Source organism: Podarcis filfolensis (genome assembly GCF_964270895.1).
Source record: "Podarcis filfolensis genome assembly, chromosome: 12".
Taxonomy (NCBI): domain Eukaryota; kingdom Metazoa; phylum Chordata; class Lepidosauria; order Squamata; family Lacertidae; genus Podarcis; species Podarcis filfolensis.
Window position 1 is genome coordinate 47,962,489 of NC_139614.1, and position 11,915 is coordinate 47,974,403.

At 40.3% G+C, this 11,915-nt stretch overlaps 1 protein-coding gene across 7 annotated transcripts in view; it reads left to right on the forward strand.

The window, feature by feature from the left end:
* Positions 1-11,042, forward strand: part of KMT2C (lysine methyltransferase 2C) — a 142,899-nt gene extending 131,857 nt beyond the window's left edge. For all 7 annotated transcript variants that reach the window (XM_083579031.1, XM_083579032.1, XM_083579033.1 and 4 more), the window contains 9 exons: positions 1,010-1,117; positions 1,988-3,107; positions 3,569-3,705; positions 4,373-4,515; positions 4,795-4,963; positions 6,464-6,580; positions 7,510-7,583; positions 7,951-8,059; positions 9,095-11,042. In XM_083579031.1, coding sequence (XP_083435157.1) covers positions 1,010-1,117; positions 1,988-3,107; positions 3,569-3,705; positions 4,373-4,515; positions 4,795-4,963; positions 6,464-6,580; positions 7,510-7,583; positions 7,951-8,059; positions 9,095-9,187 — 2,070 coding nt within the window. In that variant the 3' untranslated portion in view covers positions 9,188-11,042. The remainder of the gene's footprint in view (positions 1-1,009; positions 1,118-1,987; positions 3,108-3,568; positions 3,706-4,372; positions 4,516-4,794; positions 4,964-6,463; positions 6,581-7,509; positions 7,584-7,950; positions 8,060-9,094) is intronic.
* Positions 11,043-11,915: the final 873 nt, after the last annotated feature.

Here is an 11,915-nt window from a genome sequence, read left to right on the forward strand (position 1 = left end):
TTCCCCCTCTGCCGGGAGTGAGCCTGATGCATGGAGCCTAAGCTTCATAAGGCATCCTGTAGAAGCTCCTCTAGTTCAATGCTGAAGAGGACACCTCATCACCTTGCGCGGAAGACTCTGCTCTGCTGCCCCCCCCCCCCCGCTTTCCAAAACTTGCCCAACCTTCTCTGCCAAAGTTCCAAAGTTTGGTGATGTCATCAGTGTGCTGAAGTTGTTATTTGGGGAGGGGAGCAGGCGGCTCCTCAGGTTCTGGCTCCCGCCTGCTTCACCTTGCCTAGTCCACGGAGAGGTGGCCGGCATGTGAGAGCCCCTGGATCCACTCCCAGCTCCAGCGGCTCTGATCCTGGAACCTGGGCATTGCTGCTGCCACAGTATCCAGGCAAAGCAGGATTGGGCAGGTTTTCGCTTAGGCTGCAAAGAGCTTGACGGCAACAGACTGGCCACCTCCCTTCTACATGCCAGCTCATTTTGATCCTGCACACTTTTTGTCTGGGTTTGAAGGTGATCTCCCCAAAAAAGCTCCCCCTGTCACTCTAACTGAAAGAAAGTATCTAAAGAAGTGTGCATGCACATGAAAGCTTATACCCAGAACAAACTTAGTTGGTCTCTATGGTGCTACTGGACAATTTCCTTATTTTTTAAAAATTTTTTGAAAGAAAGTTGTTTTGTTTGTTGTTTAAAATACTGATTTTTAAAATTTTGGGTTAAAAAAATAGGGGTCGTCTTATTCATGGGGGGTGTCTTGTACACAGAAAAATACGGTATTTCATCAACTCACATTTATGTAATTAGCAAAGTCTTGAGTTATAAACACATTGACATTACTAGCAACATAAGTGAATGCTTTTCCTAGTTCATTCTGAATAGGATTTGTTCTCCAAGATCTTGTATTAACATAAGAAAAGGTTTCAACAAGTAATGGGCAGCTTGGTTTTTCTAATTTACTAAATGTACAAAAAATGAAATTCCCTGAAGTTCATGTTTACGCTCTTTGGCTTATTATTTCCAGGATTCTAGAGAGAAGTCTGAAAGAATGGAGAAAGACATTGTCTTCTGTAGCAACAACTGCTTTGTTCTTTATTCAGCATCCATGCAAGCAAAAAGCTCAGAAAGCAAGGTAATTCCCAGTGCTGCTGCATTAATAAAATATACAATAAATATTAATTGAAATATATACAGTGATTCAGTTTCTTTCAAAATTCTGAAGCTAGATGAAATACTGTATTCTGATTTTTTTTAAAAAAAATGTTTGCAAGATCCATCTCTAGTGTAAACGAAGAGTAGCTTTCATCTCAGTTAACTCTAGAAGATTAAATCAGTACCTGTCCCAAAAATTTCAGTTTTGTTGCAATGGAGGGTACAATCTATTAAGTGTTTTTCCTGTGCTGGCATCATTTGAAGCAGCAGGTAACGCATGCAGCAGATATTCCCAGTGCATTCTAGCCATCATTCAGTGACATACATATGCATGATACGTCCCATGATACATTCAGAATATTTGGTGCCATCAGAATCTTATCTTGGGTGGTGTTTTATGATATCATTTTCAGGTTGTCTCCCTGGAGTATCAATAACTCACTAACTTTGATTCAGGAATCCTAGGTAACTTTGTTCTGTTAAAACTTTCTGCTTAAAAATTGCAATCTGACGTGCCTGCCCATGAATAAATTTGCTTGTAAGTGGAGAAGTATATCATTGCAAACATCAATCCGGCATACTTACCTGCAAGTAAATCAGCCTCAAGCTTATAAATTCCTAGCACATGTCTTCTAAGCATTTACTGTTATTATTAGTGTTACTGGTCTACCACACTGCCTGGGAAGACACAGTACCAGGAAGATAATAAGGTTTCCTCTGCAAGTAAAATAGGATGCTGCTGGTTCATGCATTCGTAACTACCATAATACATCATAGGCATCTGACTTTGAAATAATATTGACCAAACATTTTCCTTGATTCCATATTTAATTGCTTAATTATTTCTCAGGAATCAATTCCTACCTTGCCACAGTTTCCATTGAAGGAGGCAGCCCCCAAAGTGTTCCATCAGTATAACAACAACATCTCTACGTTAGATGTGCACTGCCTGCCTCAGCTACAGGAAAAGATTTCTCCGCCTTCCTCGCCCCTTATCACCTTCCCTCCTGCTTTTGAAGCAGCCAGAGTCGAGCCAAAACCAGATGAGCTTAAGGTAACCGTGAAGCTAAAACCCCGCCTGAGAACTATACCGAATGGTCTGGATGACTGTCGACCAGTAAGTAAGAAATGGAAAGGAATGAAGTGGAAAAAGTGGAACATACAGATTGTGATTCCTAAAGGAACATTCAAACCTCCTTGTGATGAGGAGATAGATGAATTCCTCAAAAAGCTGGGCACAACCATTAAACCTGATCCAGTGCCGAAGGACTACCGAAAGTGTTGTTTCTGTCATGAGGAGGGTGATGGGCTGACAGATGGACCAGCAAGACTTCTAAACCTTGACTTAGATGTTTGGGTCCACTTGAACTGTGCTCTTTGGTCTACTGAGGTCTATGAGACACAAGCTGGTGCCTTAATCAATGTGGAGCTCGCCCTGCGAAGGGGCTTGCAGATGAAATGCATGTTCTGTCACAAAATGGGCGCCACCAGCGGCTGTCACAGGTTAAGGTGCACCAATATTTATCACTTTACCTGCGCCATTAAAGCACAATGCATGTTTTTTAAAGACAAAACTATGCTTTGCCCTATGCACAAACCAAAGGGCGCTCACGAGCAAGAACTCAGCTATTTTGCAGTCTTCAGGCGGGTATACGTCCAGCGGGATGAAGTCCGACAAATTGCCAGCATAGTCCAACGGGGGGATCGCGAGCACACCTTCCGGGTGGGGAGCCTCATCTTCCACACGATTGGCCAGCTGCTGCCACACCAGATGCAGGCCTTCCATTCTTCAAAGGTGCTCTACCCTGTGGGTTATGAGGCCAGCCGGTTGTATTGGAGCACACGCTATGCCAACCGCAGATGTCGCTACCTGTGTTCCATTGAAGAGAAGGATGGTCTTCCCCTCTTTGTGATCAGGATCATTGAGCAAGGCCATGAAGACCTGGTTCTTACTGACTCAACCCCTAAAGGTAACACGGAATCTTGTGAAAGTCTTTGGCCTAACTGCTAGATGTGCATTTCATTGTTTACGTTCATTTGATATTTCTGACTGGTTACTGCAAGCCATTAGGCCTATTGCATTGCTAACTCGTCAGTGCACAAATGACTTCTTTGTAGCAAATGGTGAGTACCAATGTCAGTATTGTATGTGATGATCTCCATGCTATTTTGCCATGTGTGTGTGCTGTGTTCATCATATAGGACAGTCAATATACAAAGTATACATGGTTTTCCATGCAGAAGTGATATTGATGTAAAGAATTCATATTGGGAGCAGTATAATCCTAAGAACACAATCTGCCCCTTAGTATTTTAGAGCAATCCTAGTGTTACATCCAAAGTAGATATGACTTTAAACAAGTTTATTGTGGTGATTTGTTTTTTCTCTTCCATTTATTTTGTGATTCACTGTAATTTTTATCCTATGCAGGTGTTTGGGATAAAATCCTAGAGCCTGTTGCTTCAGTAAGGAGGAGTTCTGAAATGCTGCAGCTATTCCCTGCATATCTAAAGGGTGAAGACCTTTTTGGTTTGACTGTCTCTGCAGTGGCTAGGATTGCTGAATCGGTAAGAGGTCATGCGGCTGTACTAGGCCAGTTCTTGGCTTGTTACTCTTTAGTAGTAAATCATTGTCTGTCTTAGACGCGGCACTTTTTTTATGCAATGCGTGTAACATGTGTCCAGGCTCTTACCTATTGAAAACTTGTCATAGAGTCTGAAGGAAGAAATGGTTCTGGTATAGAATGCTGTGCCATAACTAGCATTAAAATTTAGTCAGTGGAAAGCCCTGAAGCAGGCCTTTTGGCCAGGGTTATAGGCTCACTTTCAGAGGCTTAGAAACAGGAAACAATGGTTTGGTGTGGGGTATTGTAATTGCCTGTCTGCCCGCCCACCCCACCTCTTTCTCTTCTCTTCAGCACTTATGGCAGCAGGTTTTGCAGGTAGAAGTATGCATTAGTAGATACTATGTGAGTGTGCAAAGCACCCAAGGGCTTATTGAGCATTGCAGGCTAGGATAGAAAAGGCAGGGTTGGGTTTGTACAAGCGGTTTGTGGATCTGTGCTCTTAAAGAAAAGCAAGAAGGAAAAAGAAGGCAGTTTTGTAAAGCATTTCACTGAGTGCTGTCTCTCTGTGTGTGTGCTGTTCTAATTCCTAAACCTATTCCTGAATCAGAGAACATTTCTTTGGCTGTTCTGCAACTGCATTGACATGTGACTCCTTGGTGTGTTTACAGCTTCCTGGGGTTGAGGCTTGTGAACATTACACCTTCCGGTATGGCCGAAACCCCCTCATGGAACTTCCTCTTGCCATCAACCCCACAGGCTGCGCCCGCTCTGAGCCAAAAATGAGCAGCCATGTCAAGAGGTTTGTGTTAAGGTATTTTCTTTTAAATTCACATAGTACAGCCCAGGGTTTATAGGCTGCGTAGGATACCTGTGCTTCTGTGTGCTGCTTACAAACCCTGTTGTTGTTGGCTGTGTATGTGCATGTCTGAGCCAGGGGAGCTGCTTTGTTGTCTCTGCTAGCTGGCTTTGAATGTCTGTCTGTCTTTGAGTTTGTTTTTTAAAAAAACAAGAACCTCTAAATGTCATAAAATTCAGAGAGATCTTCAGTTTTCCTTCTTTGTCTCTTCTGTTATATGACCCACTACTGCAGGCCTCATACCTTAAATAGCACCAGCACTTCAAAGTCATTTCAGAGCACAGTTACAGGAGAACTGAATGCACCTTACAGTAAACAGTTTGTTCATTCAAAGTCCTCTCAGTACCGAAAAATGAAGACCGAATGGAAATCCAACGTCTATTTGGCACGCTCACGTATTCAGGTCAGTTGCAACAACTTTGCTGTGCAATGCATTCAGTCTTTTAAAATTTTGCCACTGTCTCTTCCAATCAGCCATGAAAACAATATGAAGCCATGGTCCGGCTCAGATTAAAATCAGGCTCAGTGTAAGTGGTATAGCATACTTTGGTGTTCTGTACTGGGCTAGGGGGAAATTCTCTGTGGGAAGAGGAGCTAGTAATGGCTTCATTGTCATGATCTGATCATTAGCTGATCACATTTGACCTGCAGGCTTCTTGTAACCTTCACAGTGGTGGAGGGTCAACACTAATGGTTTGCTTCCAGAGGATGATGAATCCAGACGGTTTTCTAATATCTTCGGGGGAAATGTGTGCTGCTTGGAATATAGTTTCTCCAAGTCAGCCATCTTGGTCTCAAGGGAACAAACATCTGTCCAATATGCAGATAAGCTGTACATGTGACAGTCTATAAAATATACTATCACCACCACTACTGGCCTTCTATCTGCATATTTGCTGTTGATGTGTTAGTTAATTTGGGAGTTTGGGGTTTGTTAGGTCACAAAAGGGGTGGACAGAGTAGTCTGCCTTGCTCATCTTGGCCTGCTGCTAAACTTGCTTGGCTGGTAGATGATTGGCTCCACAAGAGAGGAGCCCCAGTTATGTAGACAGTGGACCTGACTTCTGTTATTCATGAACTAGTGACATTCTGACTTTGCTATTGCATATAGAGCTGCCTTTGAAGATTGCTAGAACATTTCCGTTGGTGAAAAATGTGTCTATCAATGTGGGCCAGATGGCTGGTAAAATATATAACATCAATAAATTTAATATACTGGTGTTGATCTTTAAAGGAGAAAGGAGCCCTTCATACTTTACTGGGCCCAGAGATCTACTGTGGAGACCCTGCTGTAAGGCGTGCCTGTAAGATCAATCAGACTGGTGGGCATAAAGAATAGGGCCTTTATGGTGCTAGCCCTGCACTCGTGGAACTTCATCCCAATGGCTCCTTCCCAACTGCAGGCCTTCCAAAGCCCATTAATTTCAAGTTATGGTCCCACTGATTTGAAATTGTTTAAATGTTTTAGCTGATATTAATCATATTATGCTTGCCTGTTGCTGGACATGCAGCTGTTTTCCAGGGCTGTTTTATATATGTGATATATTTGTGATCCTGTATTTTATTAATTTTGTATTTTATTAATTTTATTTATTGTGGCTCATATAAGCCACTTGCCTAAAAGATTACATGAAATTTACATTAAGGCCTGAATAGCACTTGTGTACTGGTGGGCTATGTTAGTGTTATTTTTCTCCTTGCTGATTTGAGCTACTCCCTTAAATGGGAGTAATCTCCATTGAACACAGAGGGACATACTTCTGAGTAAACATGTATAGGATTGACTGTAAGTTTGCTAAAAAGCATCAGTTCTTGTACCCTAATGCTAAACTACACCAACATAGTGTTCAGGTTGTGCACTCTGGTACTGAGATATTCCTAAAGCATCTACTGTTCTTTGTAGGGCCTGGGCTTATATGCTGCTAGAGACATTGAAAAGCACACCATGGTCATTGAATATATTGGAACCATCATCCGCAATGAGGTAGCCAACAGGAAAGAGAAGCTTTATGAATCTCAGGTATTACATAAGGCAACTTAACCTGTTTCAAGAACTCATGTAAGATAGTCAAAAATGTGTGAGCTCTTCTCCAGAGCAAACAGCTATAGCATTGTGAATGCTGACATGTATTACAGCTTGGATGTGAAGCACTCAGAACTGTGTCTTCAGATACCAGGAGCACCTGGTGTTTCTGGAGAATTTTAAAAAATGGCTCAAAGTATTAACAGATGTTCATTGTGCTTCATAAACATTGTGTGTGAAAAATGTATGAACCGAGATCTGGGCCCATATATGTAGAGATCTGTGCAACACAGAGACTATGATACACACCAGTCATTCAGAGCAACATCCATGTCCCCACTATCATCCAGTGACTATAGGTACAGATTGTGTCAGACTGAACTCATTTAGAGCAGGCATGTCCAACAGTTCAATTGCAATCTACCGGTCGATCACTAGGCGTCCCTGGTCAATCTCCCCCCCCCGCCCCCTCCCCCAAAAAACTCAACACAACAACTTTCACTCTCCAAAAAAAGCTCAACAACTTTTGCTTTCCTAAAAAAGGTTCAACAACTTTGGTCAATCCAATGGGTAGATCACTGCCAGCTTTTTTATAGTGGGAGTAGATTGCAGTCTCTTGGAAGTTGGACATGCCTGATTTAGACTGACTGAAACTATTAGTTTGTGGCCATGTCTGAGCCTGTCTCTAAAGGATCTTCTAGGTTGCCTTTTCTATTCAATACATCTAGTCACAAAATACTAGTAAGCATGCTCTGGTTTCTGTGTTGGGTATAAATATACACGAGTCTCCCACTAGCATAGTATGCCAATGGGTTGTCTCATGAATCTGAAAAACACTTTGAACTGTGTGTCACTCCTTTTGTTTGAATGATTGACTCTTCTTGTACAGATCTGACAGCATTTTCTCTCTGCTTCCCTCCTCGCAGAATCGCGGAGTGTACATGTTCCGCATTGACAATGACCATGTCATTGATGCCACATTGACAGGAGGTCCTGCAAGGTGGGTGGCTCTTGAGAGGAATGGTGATCTCATTTTTGGATGCCAGCCATGTTCTCTTTGCCGGCTCTATCCTGAGGAGTTCTACTGGAAGTGTTCTTCCGCAATTGCCTTTATTCTCTAAGTTGGCGCATTCAACTGTCATACTCCCAGTAAACTAAAGCTGCCTTATTAATTTACTGTAGCCTTGATTTGTGCTCTCAAAGCAGATGTCCAGCAATAGAGCACTTTTTGAACTTTGTTTTTTCCTGGGCAAAGATCAGAGGTTGTATATATATTTTACAGTAAAATCAGTTTGCTTCCTCAACACTTTAAAACTTGTGCCTGGATTTCTCCTGTTTCCCCCCCACCCCACCCCCACCCCTTGTAGGTATATTAACCATTCCTGTGCACCAAACTGTGTGGCTGAGGTGGTAACCTTTGAAAGGGGACATAAGATCATCATTAGCTCTAGCAGGAGAATCCAGAAGGGAGAAGAGGTAGGATTTGCATAGCTTCTAGTAGCTTAAACCTTTATTTGTAGAATATGCTCAATTTCTTCTTTCTAAAATTCCTAGTTACAAAAATGCTTCTTTTTTAAGTACCATGATTTATTCATTTTCTGTTGACTCGTCAACTGGACAGTCTCAACCCCTTGTATTTTTTCCCATGCACTGCTTAGCATTTTAGGCAATCTATTAGAAGCCATTCTGAAGAATGCCTTGTTAAAGTTTGTTTATACTGTAAAGCTGTTTAACATTTACCACTTTCCTCTACCCACATACCTGGGAGTAACTTTCATTGAACTCAACAGTGCGTACTTCTGCAAGTACACATATAGAAGTGTGCAGAATGTAAAACATTGCTTTGTATGCTGAAACGTCACACTAAATAGGATATTGGAAAACTACTTCTGAAAAAAATATTTCATTCTGGTGTAACTGTTTTGGAGCCCATTCAAATGCACACAACAGTGTTGTAGAGTTCTTGGGCAGCATGCAGACCGTTTCATGTGGAGATGTATTTGCCCCCAACGTGGAAAGTTACTTTGATAGCAACAGATAAAGGCTTTTCAGGTGTATGCTTCCAAACACCTCGGGGAACATTCTTGCACCTCAATCAGCACATTTGATTCTGCACTATATTTTCAGTAGCAAGAACTCTGGCAAATAAAAACAGCCACAATGAGCTGGTTAGACTGGTTACAGAAATGGGGTATCTCCTAAACCAACCCTTAATCTGCAACACCATTTCAAGGTAAGAATAGAAGAGAAGAATTTATTATTTATACCCTACCCATCTGAAGTGGTTGCCCCAGCCACTCTGGGCGGCTACTCAGATGAATATGGCATTTTTGCCACTATATTGATTCAACGAGGCTGCACTTTAGCACCCTAGGCATAGTTCACCTTGCAAGAAGCTGATTCTTCCATCCATAATCTCTCTCTCTCTCTCTCTCTATATATATATATGAGGTGAGTAATTGTTCTTGATTTTGCAAACACCAAACCTAACTGGCAGTCCCTTTCTTTCAGCTCTGTTATGACTATAAGTTTGATTTTGAAGATGACCAGCACAAGATTCCATGTCACTGTGGAGCTGTAAACTGCCGAAAATGGATGAACTAGATGCATTCCTTGCTGTCTCCAGGGGTTGCTTGTCCCAAGAAAGAAGTGATTTTGATTTTTTTGATTTTTATGGGGTGGGTGTGGGTGGGTGTGAAAGCAATCACTTCTGAAAGTTGTATTCTACACCAGTGTGAAGCAAGCTGGCAGAATATGGAGTTGTTGCCTGATGTCCGAGGCACACAGAGGTGAAACTGATCTCCAAACCAGTCCAGCACTTTTGATTTTATGAACTCATAAGGAGAAATTGTTGAACTTGGGCAGAGAAGCTATGGCTGAACTGCAAAAGGGCAGTGGGGCATCAATGAATGTAGACTGAAATCACCAGCGAAAGGGAGACGTCCAAAGTGCTGGCCACAGCCTTACTTATTAAAGGGGCAGGCCCTCTAAATACAGAAAAATAAATAAATAAAAGTAGACACCACTGAACAAGGAATGTACTGAAACGACTTCCTTAGGGATAGAGCTAAGGGAAATAACTTGCACTAAAATACATTTAAAATACTTGATTCCATGAGTCAGTTTATTGTAGTTTTTGATTTCTGTAAAATAAGAGAAACTTTTTGTATTTATTATTGAAATAAGTGAATGAAGCTATTTTTAAAAGGAAAAGTTAGAAGCCAAGCTGCTGCTGTTACCTGCAGAACTAACAAACCCTGTTACTTTGTACAAAAGTGTAAATATTTTGAGGAATAAAGTACAGTATAAAAAAATAGTAATTGACCAAATGCTACCAGACTTTGCAGCAGTTCGGGTGCTTATTATAAAACTTTGATAGGGATGTTACAATATGATCTCATGTATTAAAAATGCCATTACAATTGTTATGGAATAACCAAAATCTCAATTTAAAGAGAGGTTTTACTTTATTTTTTTAATCTTTAAAGCAGGCTCAACTGTGCTCTATTAATAACTTTTTTAAGTAACCGTTAAGACTGGTAGAGAGCATGTATATTACAACTATGACTTTTGTAGATGTCTGAGGAAATTTAGACTGATTTATTTTATTTGTATTATATTGTTACATCCCTATTTCTTAAATCAGGTTTTTTGTGCTTAGAATTTGTGATAACTGTGAATAACTGCTAAAACCACCCAAAATAGAAGCTGAACATTGATTTTCTTTTCCAGAAAAAAGTAGTGGGGATTACATGAACTGTTCAGCTTACACTAAATCATGTAATGAAAATAGAAATGTGTAGTGAGAGCGTAAGTCTAATACAATAGCTGCCTTCTTTAAAAGTAAAAACAAAGAAAAAATTAGGTGTAATTGTGCTTTCAGCTGCAGGACTCTGGCAATAGGGTTTTGGAAAATGTAATTTAAAAAATGTGTTTGTATGGATTGTTTTGTTTACATTTCTTTAAAAAAAATAAAACACTGTTTGTGTTTGCTTGTAGAAACCTAATCAACATTTTGAAGCAGGTTAGTTTTTTTATTTTGTACTTTAAATTCTGGTACTGACACTTCACAGTCTAAATATTAAAAAAAAAATGAAGTTTTTTGTGTGCACAGCGAAAGTGGACTGTAAAACTGTTGATATATTCAGTGCTACAGTTCTGAACTTGTAATGTATATGGCATGATGTATTTTTATCTTACAGAATAAATCAATTGTATATATTTTTCTCTTGATAAATAGCTGTATGAAATTTGTTTCTCGAATATTTTTCTTCTCTTGTACAATATTCCAACATCCTACCAGTATTTGTCCTACAGGTTTTTTCTGTTCTGTATAATAGTTATCTAATGTTGGCAAAAAATGAATTTTTGAAGTATACAGAGTGTTATGGGCTTTGAAATTTGTGGAAACAGATTTAGAAGATCAGCATTTACAAATAAAATATTTTACATCTATAAATATTACCTCTATATTTTCATTTGGAAATGTTTCTTATTTTACCAGAATGTTCCTAGATGGTTTTCTTAGGAGCCTCAAGATTTGGTACAGCACTGCACTGCCATTCAAAGAGAGAAGCAGCCATAATAATATAAAAATAAATCCATCACCTTTACTCCAAACTAAAATACCAAAAGCAATGATTTAATTGCTAAGAGGCACATAGCCTTGAGCAGATAAAGTTGGAAGAAAGCTACAGTGCTAGTTCATATAATCTGAATGCTTCCCAGACTATTTATAGTATATGGCTTTTGAATGATCTGCAGAGTTAAATCACTGCCCACCTCAAGAACTCCACCCAATTTTCTGTTCTGGATATCATAGCCTTCCACATCTGGATGTAATCTGCTCAATTCTTTGAAAATAAGGTACAGTAAATATTAGGACAGATTCAAATTCCTTGAATTGGCGCTGTAACTTCCACCCCAGCTTTCTTTCTGTCTGAACACAGTGCAGCTGATAGCCATTGTTTTGTTGGATTATATACTTCATGAGGGCTGCCCTCCACTGTTTCCTAACAAGGGGTTTTTTCCCCATACTTACAGAGCTGCTAGCTTCACTAAAATGAAAGTGCAGTCTATGCTCAGAAGTGTTCATAGTGTGCTGTGTTATGTGCTGGGGACGCAGGCCTAACTAGACGACCTGTTAAAATAAGACAGGTGGCACACACTAGCTGGTATTCCATTTGTATGTTGAGCAGCATACAGTCCACAAATCAGTAAAAATTAACTCTGTGGCAAATTAAACTTAAGAAATTCTTATAAGGTACAGATCTCCCCCACCCCACCCCCTTTGGACAAGGTCTTAAGCATATTGCTCGATTTCAGAGAAAGA